Source organism: Peromyscus maniculatus, chromosome 23, assembly GCF_049852395.1.
Source record: "Peromyscus maniculatus bairdii isolate BWxNUB_F1_BW_parent chromosome 23, HU_Pman_BW_mat_3.1, whole genome shotgun sequence".
Taxonomy (NCBI): domain Eukaryota; kingdom Metazoa; phylum Chordata; class Mammalia; order Rodentia; family Cricetidae; genus Peromyscus; species Peromyscus maniculatus.
Window position 1 is genome coordinate 62,374,496 of NC_134874.1, and position 13,120 is coordinate 62,387,615.

At 44.2% G+C, this 13,120-nt stretch overlaps 1 protein-coding gene and 1 long non-coding RNA gene across 3 annotated transcripts in view; one reads left to right on the forward strand and one right to left on the reverse strand.

Annotated features, from left to right (window-relative positions):
- Nucleotides 1–13,120, reverse strand: part of LOC121826199 (uncharacterized) — a 40,562-nt gene that overhangs the window by 14,227 nt on the left and 13,215 nt on the right. The gene's annotated exons all lie outside the window — the stretch shown is intronic.
- Nucleotides 745–9,062, forward strand: LOC121826198 (disks large homolog 5-like). Its single transcript, XM_076560907.1, has 5 exons — nucleotides 745–1,900; nucleotides 2,970–3,152; nucleotides 6,945–7,060; nucleotides 8,013–8,107; nucleotides 8,275–9,062. Exons 1-3 carry the CDS (start codon nucleotides 1,707–1,709, stop codon nucleotides 6,982–6,984), a joined length of 417 nt encoding a protein of 138 aa, XP_076417022.1. The 5' UTR covers nucleotides 745–1,706; the 3' UTR covers nucleotides 6,985–7,060; nucleotides 8,013–8,107; nucleotides 8,275–9,062.

Here is a 13,120-nt window from a genome sequence, read left to right on the forward strand (position 1 = left end):
TGTGTTTGTGTACCTACAGGGACTGCTAGGAAGGCATCATCCACACCCCCCTTCCTCACTGAGCAGGAGCAGCAGCTGAACCAGGTGGAAAAACTGAAACTTCAGCTACAGATGATGACCAATGACAGGAATGAACTGCGTGAATTCCTGGCCCATTACAACAATGAGTTGAACAACAGGTATTCATCATGCCCTGTCCTCTGGTGACTGTCTTGACCTAACTGTGTCAATTCCAGCAGTCCTTAGGTCACTGGAAGCTGCACCTGCAGGGTGACCTGCACAAACAAATTTTCCTGAATGCATCTGAGAGGCACAACTGAAGCCTGTAGGAGTGAGATGGGACACAGGCTGTTCTGATTCCTCCTAATGAAAACCAGAGCCTGTGGCCTGAATCACAATCCACAGAGAGGGGCAGTAGGGTGTAAGATCACAACATGCATTTCAAGAGGCCTTGACAGGTGTTGGCTTGTAGGACATGCTGGGTGCTCTGAGTTTAACCTGAGTCTCTGTATTTGACAAGATATTTACTTTTGCTTGTTGCTCTGGGAGCAGATTGAAAGGCCTGGTGATCCTTCTTGCTCCATCTGTGTGTGAATGGAAGGCCTGGAGTCCATCACAGCTCCTCTCTGGTCTTGTTCCTTATACTGTGGGACAATGCCACCCACCTGCATTTCTCTGACATCCTAACTGTGTATGGGTTTGTGTGCATGTGAATTGCCCTCTAAGGGGCCCAAACCGCAAACATGGCAGTGGCAGGTTTTGCCCTTTTCACTTCTCTCTCCCTTGATAAACCATTAGATTACATTCCTTAATTTAGTCCCCAAAGTTCATTCCCTTTTGTGGACACTGACTCATTCTTGAAACTGAACACCAAAGTCCAACAACACCAAAGTCCGCCTACACTTGCCAACCTGTCTAATCAGATCTCAGCAACTCACCCTAACACAGAGTTAACCTTTCTATTTAAAATCCCACTGCTGTAAAAAGCCTGCTGCATGTTGTCTGCCTTTGCCTGATCCAGAGGCAGGCTCCCAATGCCATGCTTGCCCTGCTGGGGAAATGCATCTCTTTGTGCTGAGGATTTGGTGTCTCAATGTGTTCTGTACTGTCTTTGAGAGGCTCCCTTACAGTGTGTGTGTGTGTGTGTGTGTGTGTGTGTGTGTGTGTGTGTGTGTTGTGTGTGTGTTGTGTGCATGTGTGTGTCCCTTCAGATCTTGTGAGACAGAGATTGATAGTAGGCCTGAGGATTTGCCTGTTTCAAAGTTTTCAGGTGATATAAGTGCTGAGACCAGGGAGCTCCACTTTGAACATCACGGTTCTCAGTCTTTGTGCTCACCCTGGTGCCTCACTGGAATCCCCTTGGGAGTTTATAAAGCCATCCTCATGGAGTGCCTCATGCATGGCAATACTTACAATGAGTTCTCGATATCCTTATAAGGACAAAGCATTTCTGTTCTCACGACAGTGGAAATGTCATCACAAATTTCAGGAAGGCTCACATTGGTGGACCTTCTAGAAGAGTTACTCTACCTCTCCAGGCCTACTGAGGGAGCTCATGGAGCCCTGTCTCCCTCCCTGTTGACACTCAGCCTTTCCTGGCCCTTGCGCAGAATAACAACTCTAATGCACATCAGGAGTTCCCAGTACATAGGATTCAGGGTGTGACATCCAGTAGGCTAGGGTAGTGCAAAATACAACCTTAATTCATGGGGTCTCTGAGACCTGTGTTCACACTGTTCTTTGCTCCTGGGGCTATGCCTTACCACAGGCTGAATTTGGAGAATGAGAGGCAGAACATGGAGCATAAGAAGGATATGTCAGATGTGAAGAAATTACCCAAAGAGATTAGTGAGGCCTTGTACAAGTGCACAGAGCTGAGTGAGAAGACAAAAACCTACCGGTGAGTGCCTGACTTGGGTGGACTCCAGAACTTGGTAAGGACTGCTTCTTGTTGTCTGAAGTTTCTCCAGTCCTGCCTGACCCCGCTGTCAGGAGGAATCCGTCCCTCCTGCCTCCTGCAGGCAAATGGCCCAAATAAGCACACAGAGGCTTACATTACTTACAAACAGTATGGCCAATGGCTAAAGTTTCAGGCTAGCTAGCTCTATCATCTTAAATTAACCCATTTCTATCAATCTGTGTTTTCCCACATGGCTGCTGCATTGCCAGGCTGCTGGCATGTTGCTGGTTGGGTGGCAGCTGGCATCTCCTACACCTCTGCCTTTCTTCTCTGTCTCTCCTGGACTTTCCTGCCTAGCTCCTTTCTGCCTTGCTATAGGACAAAGCAGCTTATTTATTAACCAATGGGAGCAATACATATTCACGGCATACAGAAAGAAATCCCACAGCATCTTCTTCCCTTCTCCACCTTTGAACCAAAGTGAGGGCTGTGGTTCTAGTCTGTTTACCTCTTAGCAAGCAGCCTGCCTTATTGCTCTTGGACTTGTGCCTCCTAGACTGAGTTCTCCTAAGTGTGAAGAGTCTGAGAGGCCCTTCCAACATTTTCCTGTCAGCTTCTGAGAACTTCTAGACAGAAAATATGGTTTGCACAATGGTTTCTGTAGCTCTGGCAGGAGCTTACAGACCTGGTTTCTATGAGACACATGGATGGAATATATTCCTGATGGGTCTTCTGTCTCCCTCAGATCATGGTTTCCCTCTACCTGCTCATGGTTTCCCAGTACTGTGAACAGTTAAGTACCAGGGTGTGTGTGCGGGAGGCAGCAGATCCAGTCTTCAGAGGTACACGAAACCCTTTTGCTGTCAGGGTCTTCAGAAGTAGTGTAAATCTTTCTGGAATTTGACTATTCTCTGGCTTTGGCCTGCACCTGAGTGATGCTGCCATGGCTAATGAGGGCTCCAGCCCGGGGCTGTTGGGGATGGGAACATGGGTCCTTGAATGAATCATGGTATTAGGAGGCAGGAGCGGCAGACGGAGGCAGAGCTCATCATTTTTGGTGATATTTCAGCACCCTCTACAGTCAGCACCTGAGTGAACAGACTCAGCTGAAGGAAAAAGTGAGAATGTTGCTAGAAGACAAGAAAAAGCTGCAGGGGGAGCAGATTTTACTACAAGACTCCTGTGAGGAGGCAAAGAGGCTCTGTGAAGAGGCCCATGAGAAGATGTATGACCTCTGGACAAGGCAGCTGCAGTTAGGTTGAAGCAGCTGGGCCAACCTGGCCACCTGTCTGACGATACACACACATACACATACACATACACACATGTAACCATCTACTCCCTTATCCAACTGACCCATCCCATCCAATAGTTCACTTCTGTGATTATTCACAAGTCTTTCTGGGAGTTAGCCTCTTAGGCAAGCAAACCCAACTGCTCTGCTGGAAGCCACAGTCCATTGAGGGAGACTGGTCAATCACATACCACTCACCTGTAGGTCAGTATGGGAGGAGCCGTGTTATGATGGAGCCACAGAGATCTGAGTGAGTCATGTCAAGGGTCTGGGTCTCATTTGCTTGGCAGGGGTCATGTGAGATCAGAGCAGACACAGCATGGAAGGAGCAACACCCTCTGAAAAAGCCAAATGACCGGGGCTCATAGACATCTTTTTGGGTGTCATATGGCATTTTACCCTCTTGTTCCCAGACTGCCATGGTGTTCTCTTTACCTGGCCAAGCTCTTGGTTCACAGTGACAGAAGCTAAATTAACAGCTTGTCAGTACTGTTTGCTGTGAGTGGCATTGGCCAGTTCTCCCATCCTGGATCTTACATTCAGAAGCTCACTGGATGACCAGGGATGTGGCAAGGGCTTATGACAGGTGGGGGTTATGGTGGCTGATTTGTGCCAACTGCATCAACATAGCCTGCAGCAACACAGCATGATTCCCCAGGTATTTTTAGTCCAAAATGATGCAGATCTGTGGGACCCACTTATAACAGCTAGTGTGAGGAGTCTAAATCCAACTGGTAATGTCAGCCTCATCCAGTGTGATGTCCTCCTCACTGCATTCTGATCACTGATGATTTGAGGGCTGTGTGTCTGTGTGTGAGAATGTCTGTCAGTGTTTTGGAAGGTCTGATGATGACATCAAGTGTCCTCTGTTACTTTCTCCCTTATTCCCTTCAGCCCGAGTCTCTCACTGAACCTGAAATTTTCTCTTCTGGCTACGCTGGATAGCCACAGATCTTTGGATCTCCTGTCTCCTCACAGTAGAGCATCCTGTCTTTTTCTGTCTCATTTCATTGCTAAATGGTACATTTGGTCAAAAAGAGAACTGACTTCTTGGTTTCTCTTAATATTTAAACATTTTTATTACTTTGGAATTAATGCATCTTATAATAAATAACAAAAATCAAAAAATGGAGCTACTTTAAAATAAAAAGTAGATTTCTATTTTTTAAGGCATAGAGGTAACTTCCCAGGAAAGGTCTGGTTTGTCTACTGGCTTCACAACATGGAACCTGACATTTTGATGCTTACTCTATCATGTATGTGTCTGTGTCTAAGGACAGATTCCAACTGATAGTAGGATGGAGTGCTGCATTTTAGAAAAGTGCTGTGGATGACCTAAGTAGCCTTCTACTGACTGGCCTGGGGCTGTTTTCATATAATGTGCACTGTAATCTGGTCAAAAGTTGTTGGGCAATGACAATGGGTGACTTCTAGTCTCTGGTGCTGTCGATGTCTTCTGTGGAGGAGTCTGGGTAAGTTTAGTGAGGAGATAATGATGGTTCAACTTAAACCTATGGAAAGGCTTCATGTCCTGCTTCATGTTCCTTTTCTCCCAGCACCTGGTCTTGTGTGGTAAAACTCAGTTGTGCAGTTTGTTACTTATCTGTATGATCAATGAGTCTGGTGATAAGAACTTCCCCGGGAAGGGAAATAAGTTCAGGCCAGGGCAGAAGAGCTTGGCTGGGTCTAAGAGGCTTGTAGACAGCAGGGAGGACCCATTACCTCCCCCCTGGAGTAGAAAAGGTGCTGCAACATTCTAGTCTTCTCCCTTGCCTTTCTAGATTCAAGAAAGGTGTGTGTGTGTGTGTGTGTGTGTGTGTGTGTGTGTGTGTGTGTGTGGTGGTGGTGGTGGTGGTGGTGGTGTAATTGTCTCTATGTGCATCTTTGTGGGTATGGGAATATGTGTTTGAGCCTCTATGTGTATGTTCACCCTCTCACGAAACAATGAAACATCTTTAAGAATCATGGACATGGATTTCAATGAGAAAGTACTATGCCTAATCTGGTTAGTACCTCTTTGCCTCCATCAAAGAACAGATGGAGCTGCCCATCCTTCTGCATGTCCACAGAACTAACTAAAACAAAAGACAGAAAATTGATGCAAGCTAAAAGTTTTTCAGGTATTTGCAGAGGCAGAATTATTTTTCTGCAAAACAATTCTCTGGAGAAAAGCAAAGTAATGGGGTCCATGAAGGTAAGAACAAGGCTACTGAGAGGCAGGAAAGGCTGCCTGAGGGTTTGTGTCCTTCTCTGCTCTGGGTGAAAGGAGGCTGACCACTGATGACTTCCCTGCATCCTGTTTTGTTTTTCTCCTCATCACCTGCCGCCATTTTTCTTTCACTTTTGCCTAACCTTGGTTCACCTAACCTGGCCCTTGGAGCTGGCCTGGACTTTATTCTCAGAGAAATTCTGAACTGCAGAGGGGCTTGTGGCTGCATCCCAGCCCAGCAGAAGTCCCACAGCTATGCTGAGGTGTGAGATGAAGCTGTCTCAGGGCACCGCTTAGGCTCACCATACTCTCAAGTACCCACTCCATGTTGTGTCTGCAGCACTCAGAAACTGCTTTTATTCCAAACTTCTTCATCCTGAGTTAAATTCACCCTGATGGAGAGTTGGGAGAAGTGAGATCTCTCAGGCATTGCTAGTAGTGTAAAATGTTGCAGCCCTGTGAGAAGCTATGTGCTATTATTCAGAAAGTGGAACTACAGACTTCAGGTGGAGCATTGATTCCAGAATGGAAAGTGGTGTCCACAGAAAATAGGGGACAACAGGGATACAGCAGGACTCTTCAGAACACCCCAATTACAAACTATTCAGATACCCATCACTGATGAGTACAAACATACAATGTGGTCCATGGGATATTGTTAAGTATGGAATAATATATGCAACCACTTGGCCGTGAGTTAGTCAACCTTCTGTTACTCAAAGAAATCCCTGACACAATCATCTTACTTGGAGGAAAGCTTACTATAGACTCCTGTTTGGAGAGATTATCTAGTTTTCTGAGGTCATTCCTTTGGGCCTAAATTCAGGCAACCTGTGTTATAGAGAGCTTCTTTAGGAGGAAGCTGCCCTCCTTGGAGGCACTGGGAAGCACTGAGTGGGAGCAAGGGGCTGGTCCACAGCCACCCAGTTGTTCTGTGCTGGAAAACTAAGCCTTCAATGCACAGACTGGGGAACTTTTTAGGAGAGCTTAGATTTCAGATCAAGCAACCAGGTGTTCACCTGTCTGTGTAGAGGCTTTCAATGCAAGCACTACAATGACTTATATGCCCACTTAGTTCCTGTACCAGGTCACCAGGCATGCAAGTGCCATACACACACACACACACACACACACACACACACACACACACACACACACACACACACACAGGCAGGCTGAACACCTGAACATATAGACTAAAAATAAACTGAAAAATTATAAAAACCGAGTAAGAGTACACAATCTCCACATCCTGTGCTCAGAGCATCCTGTGTTTCTTGCTTCTGGGCTGGAATATGGGTAGAGAGGATGTAGGTTAATGAAAGGTAACTTTCTTCTCCATAGTATCCCAGGCGATCTCTTCTTACATTAGTGTTATCTGGGAAACTAAGCATGGATGGAATGTAGTGTACTTGTATGTGTGCATGGATATACATGTGTGTGCTGGAGAGAGACAGAGACAGAGAGAGTGCACCCACGCATGCATATTTATGTACATGGTGAGGAAACCTCCCCTAAAAACACAATCTTCTAATGAACAGGAACATCAAAGGCTTGAGAAAAATCTTCAGGCCCTGCTGAAGCAAAAGGAGCTGCTTACCAGGCAAAGGGACTTGGCAGCAAAGCTGCAGGAACACTTCACTGTGTCCCAGATGAGGTAGGAGCCCACGGTTCCAAAAGCAGGTGGATCCAAGTGGGTACGCTATACTTGGATCTCCGTGCTATTTGAGTTTTATCAATTGGCAAAGCTCCCAGCCACAGGCAGGGAAAGAACCCCTCAGAGTGTCATTGCTGGCTCAGTCAACAGGAACTTGTGTCTAGGAGCAATAGGCTCTCTCCTTGGTCTTAGGGGACTGTGTCCCCTTCTTCCTTTCTGAGACCTCTAGTATGCTCTGAGTATCTCATCCCTTAGATTAGATCTCCCCACAAATATTCCCACGGCAGCCAGAAACGTGGAAAGGAGGATCATTGACCGTGAAGGAAAGTGTGTCCTCCTGCATCTTTTCCATCAGGAACATCACGTTTAGACATAAGTGTCCACCCTTTGCAGATTTGTATACAGCACACCCCTGCTGACTGCAGGCTTTCTGCAGTGTTTATCAGTTTCTCCTGAGAAGATTTACTCTTGGTCATAAACAGAGTAGGAGCTGACAAGTTAATCCCATGCAGTGTTCTGAGCTGTAGGAATAACCAGAGTCTTCTCTGCATTCCTGTGTAGGCTCCACTAGAGGGCGGGCATAGAGTTTTCCAGGAAGTTCACAGTCACCTGTATCTACTCAAGGCCAGGGATATCTTTCCTGACCTGTGCCTCAGACCTTGACATACTGATATTTCTCCAAAATGATGTCTTTGGACTGTTGGAGAAATACGCTGTTTTTTTCTAATCCAGCAAAGTGTGTACTTACCAGTTCAACTTCTAGTAGTTTTTAAAAGCTGAGGAAAAAAATCCTGCCCAGGTGCTCTCTGACCCTTTTCCCTTGAGGAAGCAGGGAATGAACTCAGCTGAAAAGTAATGCTTGATTGTCTAGCTGAGTAGAGCTGGTGGGGGCTCAAAAGCTGACAGGGCAGGTCCTCACCAGGCTTGTGCCCCAGCTGCCTTCCTCCCCTAGGTTTGAAAACCTCCAGCAGGAACTGGAGCAGACCACAGCCCAGGAACAGAGCCTCCTGCAGATGGAGCTGCTGGGGCAGAAACACAATGTTCCAGGCAAGTAAGCCACCATTGAGTCCCATCCCCAGCAGCCAGGGTATTCATGGGGTGTGTTTTATTTCTTAACTTTTGTTTACTAGGGATGAATAGGCCCTGATTGTTCTTGACAGTGGCAAGCAAAACTGTTTCTAAATCCTATTTTCTTTACCGATTTTCCATGACAGCATCCCTTCAGAAAACTAAGAAGGCTGGAAGAAGCCAGAGACACCTTGAAGGCATGACATTCTACACTCCAGGTTCACGGCCTCCTCAGAAAATGCCACCTCTTTTCAGCTATGAATTCACTAGTGAGGCAAATATCAACCTACCATCAGGCGATCCAGCCACAATCTGATCTATAACAATTGACTCATTATTCCCAGACAAAAGATTGTATCAGAAATAGTCTGAGTTTCAAAGGACACAATACAAATTACTAAGAACCCTGACATCCATCAGCACGTGGCCCCAGTGAGGGGCAAAACAACATGGAAGAGGACATGTGGGTGAGCAAGAATTATTCAGTGGACTTACTATCAAGGGCTTCCACAAGCTGTTTCTGTATGTGATGGAAATCTGACAAGGAAGACTGTGTTAACATCACACTGCCATCCAGACAGACTACACCCAAAGCATAAGATTCTCTAGTGCAGTGCTGAAGCTGATGCCATGTCATGTGCTAGTGTTGCTGAAGATAATTCACTGCAGAGAATAAGCCAGATGCTTACCTCATTTGCTCTTCCATAATGAAATTCCAAAGGATCCTGAAATTTGCTTAATTTTTTGGTTATATGTTGGGATATTTATGCTTTGGATTTTGGTTTTCTTCGTTTTGGTTTAAAGTTTTGTTAATTGTTCTTATTTTGTTTTAATAGTTTGCTAAGGCTATACATTGTAGATAAGGACTGCTGTTTTGAAAGATCCCACTGAGTAAAATGAATGTATTTTTATGAATAAAATCCAATTTCAGCTTCACTCTGAGACTCTTCTTTAGTCAGGTGAGGTTTCACACTGCTGAAAACCCTGATCTCAAAGGCTTGGATGTATCTCAGCAAGTTTCAGGAATCTTGGGCTGCACAAGGATTTCTCAGCCATGGGTCACAGGGCTACACAGGAGGATGACACCTTGGATGTGGATGGAATAGCCTACTCCACGGATACCCACTACATAATAGAAAAACTAGACATATTGTATCCTTGACGTCATATATTTAGCTGCCAGTAAAGTGAGGTACACTGTACACACATGTTCACGAAATCATCATGTACACCAAATTAAAGAGAAAAACAAGTCTATTGCTTCAGGGCTCTCTGGAAATTAGAATATTCATTAAAATTGTATAAAAGAAATCAGGAAATGAAAAGCAATCTGCCTCTAGTTTTCTTGAAATATAACATGAATGATAACAGAGAAGAAGAGATAGTTTCCTGCAGGACATGTTGGAATATTTTGTGGTGCTTTTCTTTATACTTATGGGTGTTTGGCCACCATGCACATGCAATTCCCACAGAGGCCAGGTGAGGGCAGATTCCACCTGGAATTTAGGTTAGAGAGGTTTGTTAGCTGTCACGTGGGTCTTCTGAGACAGCAATAAATGCTCTTCATGGATGAGCCAACTCTCCAGTCCCTGCAATTGACCCTGTCCTCCCAGCCATGTGTACTGTCTTAAGTGGATTGGATCACTCCCAACCAAAAGATTCTTGAAACCTGTTGGGACAGGCATGCTAATTGTCTTAGGCTGCCATACATCCATGCAGGGCTCTCATAGGTTCAAGATCCTGCACCAGTATCACTCACTGTCAGACTGGCACAGATTTGCTAGATATCTTCTAGGTTGACAACACATATTAAGACTGTCTTACGAAATGCAGAAATGAGAAGACTGTCCTGGGGTGCAGGTGGGGTGAGGAATCCCTCTTGACGGTCCAGATAAGCAATGTTGGGAGGAACCTCATGACAAGGTGGAGTGGATGGAGCTTGCACAGGGGCCCCATGTCTCTGGTGCAGAGTGATTCTGTACAGACTGAAAAGGAGAGAGGTGGTTGATGCTGCTCTTTTACCACAGCAGATCTCAGATTATGTTGAGAAAGTTCTTCCAGATGACTGATTGACTCTTGTGAAGCTCCTCTGGAATAGATCTGATTCCTGAGACTGAGAGTGAAGCAGAGAGTTCATGTTTAAAGGAAGTTATACCATCGATCTCCAGACTGGAGCTATCACATCAAGGGTAAAAAGAACCTCCTGTCCTCTGTCTTCATGTGGTGGGGCTGTGCCAGGTCTTGGCCCACAGAAGCTAAGACATCTGGTTTTTCATTCCTCACTTAAGCTAGAATCTCTCCATCTCATATAATTACTTGTTTAGTTAGATTACTGTGTGTTCCATTTGAGAAATTGTGTTATTTTCAGACTTGTGTTTTTTACTTTCTTACCCAGAAGCTACAGAAACCTTGTAGGCCAGCATCAAAGCATCATCTAAAACCAGGATAAGGGAATGTGACCATGTGGAATTTAGAACTGAGATAAGGCTGTTGTCAGGCCCAAACTACTCTAAAAGTTCTATACCTGTCTGGTGCATTGGTCAGGGTTTTATGGGGTAACGTCTTACAGAATGAATTTCTATATATACAAAAGGCTATGTTTTAGAATGACTTAGAGGCTGTGGTCCGGCTAACTGAACATTGGCTGGCTATAATGGCAAAGTCCTCGAATCTATGAGTTGCTCAGTCCACTATGCTTGATGTCTCAGTGCATCATCAGAATAGTCTGGAATCCCAAGGAAGTTGGCTCCAATGGCAGTGAAGGAATGGACTTGTTAGCAAGGTGAGAGCAAGCAGCTAAAGAGCAAAAGCTCCCTTCTTCCATTTCCTTATATGGGCTTCCAGCACAAGGCCTGGCTGAGATTACAGGCGGGATTTGGGGCTCAAAACATCTGAGATATAGGTATTTCTTTCCTCATCAATATCCATATTAAAAGTATGTCTACCTAATGCAAAGATCAGGACTACATGTGGATCTTCTCTCTTCAAATTAAGCAAAAGTACCTTATAGGCATGCCCCTCCATTTTGGGGTTTTAGTTAATTCCAGATGTAATAAATGTGACAAACAAAAATAGGTATCACATCTGCACCCTTGTCAACTTGACACACAATTATATCTTTTATGTCATGATTAATTTCCAAATGTAAAACAATAACCATGTCTTATTATTGCCTAAATATGATATAATTATTGCAAGTACAACACAAAGGTATTATGTATTAGACCAGCTCAAAATTATCTCTAACATGATTTAATTATCCCTTGTAGTTGGAGTTTTCCTGTGTCCACCCAGCTCCTGCAGCCACTCAGACCCAAGTAAACACACAGATACTTAAAAAGTGTATGGCGGTCGCAGGCTCCTTGCAATCCAGTTCTTATATCTTAAATTATCCCATTTCTATTAATCTATAAGTTGTCATGTGGCTTGTTGCTCACTGGCACTTTACATCTTACTTCTCATGGTGGCGGTACGCGGCTCCTGACACATCCTTCCACTCCCAGCATTCTCCTCTCTGCTTATACTGCCAATACTATACTTCTTTCCTGGCTACTGTCCAACTAGCGTTTATTTATCAATCACTCAGAGCAACACATTCACAGCATACAGAAAGACATCCCCAGAAATCCCTTATAAGTGGAAACACATTATAAAGTTAAAATAAGTGGCAAAGTCCCTGGAGGGACATTCTTTTAGTATCTCAAATTTAAATATGGTAACCATCAATATTCTTCCTCTTTTGGAATAAATTTGGTTTTATTTATTTGTTTATTTCTGTTTTTATATCCTAACCAAAATTTCCCCTCCATCCTGTCCTCTCAGTCCCTCCTCCACCCTCCACTCTTCCTGCTCCCCATCCATTCCTCCTTCTCTCTTTTTCTCTTCAGAAATGGACAGGCCTCCTGTGCATTTCTGCCTGCCATGTTATATGAAGTTGTGGTGAGACTAGGCATGACTTCTTACATTAAGGCTGGACACAGCAATTCAGTAAGAGGAATGGGTCCCAAAAGCAGGCATTAGAGACATGCCCTGCTCTCACCGTTAGGAATCTCACAAGAATATCAAGTTATACAACTATAAAATACATGGAGAGGACATAGGTCAGTCCCATGCATGCTCCCTGGTTGGTGGTTCAGTCTCTGAGTCACTATGAACCTAGGTTAGTTAGTTCTGTGGGATGCTTGTAGGACTCCTGACCCCACTAGCTCCTACAAATATTTAATTGTTTATTTGCTATTTTATGTACATTAGTGTTTTGCCTTCATGTATGCCTGTGTGAGAGTGTCAACTCCTCTTCTCCTGGAGTTACAAACAGTTGTGAGCTGTGTGAGATTTTTTTCATTATTTTAAAAATTAATTATATCATAAGATAAGTGTATAGAAATCTTCTGATTGGTATTTAAAATAATAACATCCATCTATCGACTTATTTTGTGATGAGGAAATACATACATCTATACAATGGAGAAAGAATGAACATAGAATACACATCATGCCATTCTGTCATTCCGTTCATATGGAGGTCAATGAACAAATTAGGAGGAGTCAGCTCTTTCCTTCCACCCAGCTACCCATCTCATTGGCCCTTCCCTGGTACTTTTCATGATCGACTCGTGGCTTTCTGCCTTAGAGGGTTTTCTTGTGGTTCTGAAAGTTAGAGAATATTTTAATATTAAAAGGCATTGTGAAAAATTTGTTTGGAATTTTGTTTCAAATGAATGATACTGTTAATAAACATAACAGTCACTCAGAGTTGAAGGCAGGAAAGAGCTGACACATCAAGCCGGCCACTCGGAAAGTTCTACTGCGTCCTTGGCTGGCGTCTGGGAGTTGGGATTTCAGTTTATCTTTATATTTATATACACATGTATATGCAGTTAGATATGGTTGTACATATTAGGAATATCATATAGATACTTATAAAAATATGCACATAACTGTACTCATAGTTTTGCATATCACATGCATACCACACACATGCATACCAATGCC

Excerpts from the sequence above, each read along its gene's own strand:
- LOC121826198 (XM_076560907.1), top strand. The coding sequence starts at position 1,707 with ATGGGGTCTCTGAGACCTGTGTTCACACTGTTCTTTGCTCCTGGGGCT. Across the intron at positions 1,901-2,969 it reads GAGAAGACAAAAACCTACCG|CACCCTCTACAGTCAGCACC; the intron begins GTGAGTGCCTGA and ends GTGATATTTCAG. Across the intron at positions 3,153-6,944 it reads CTCTGGACAAGGCAGCTGCA|GAACATCAAAGGCTTGAGAA; the intron begins GTTAGGTTGAAG and ends TCTAATGAACAG.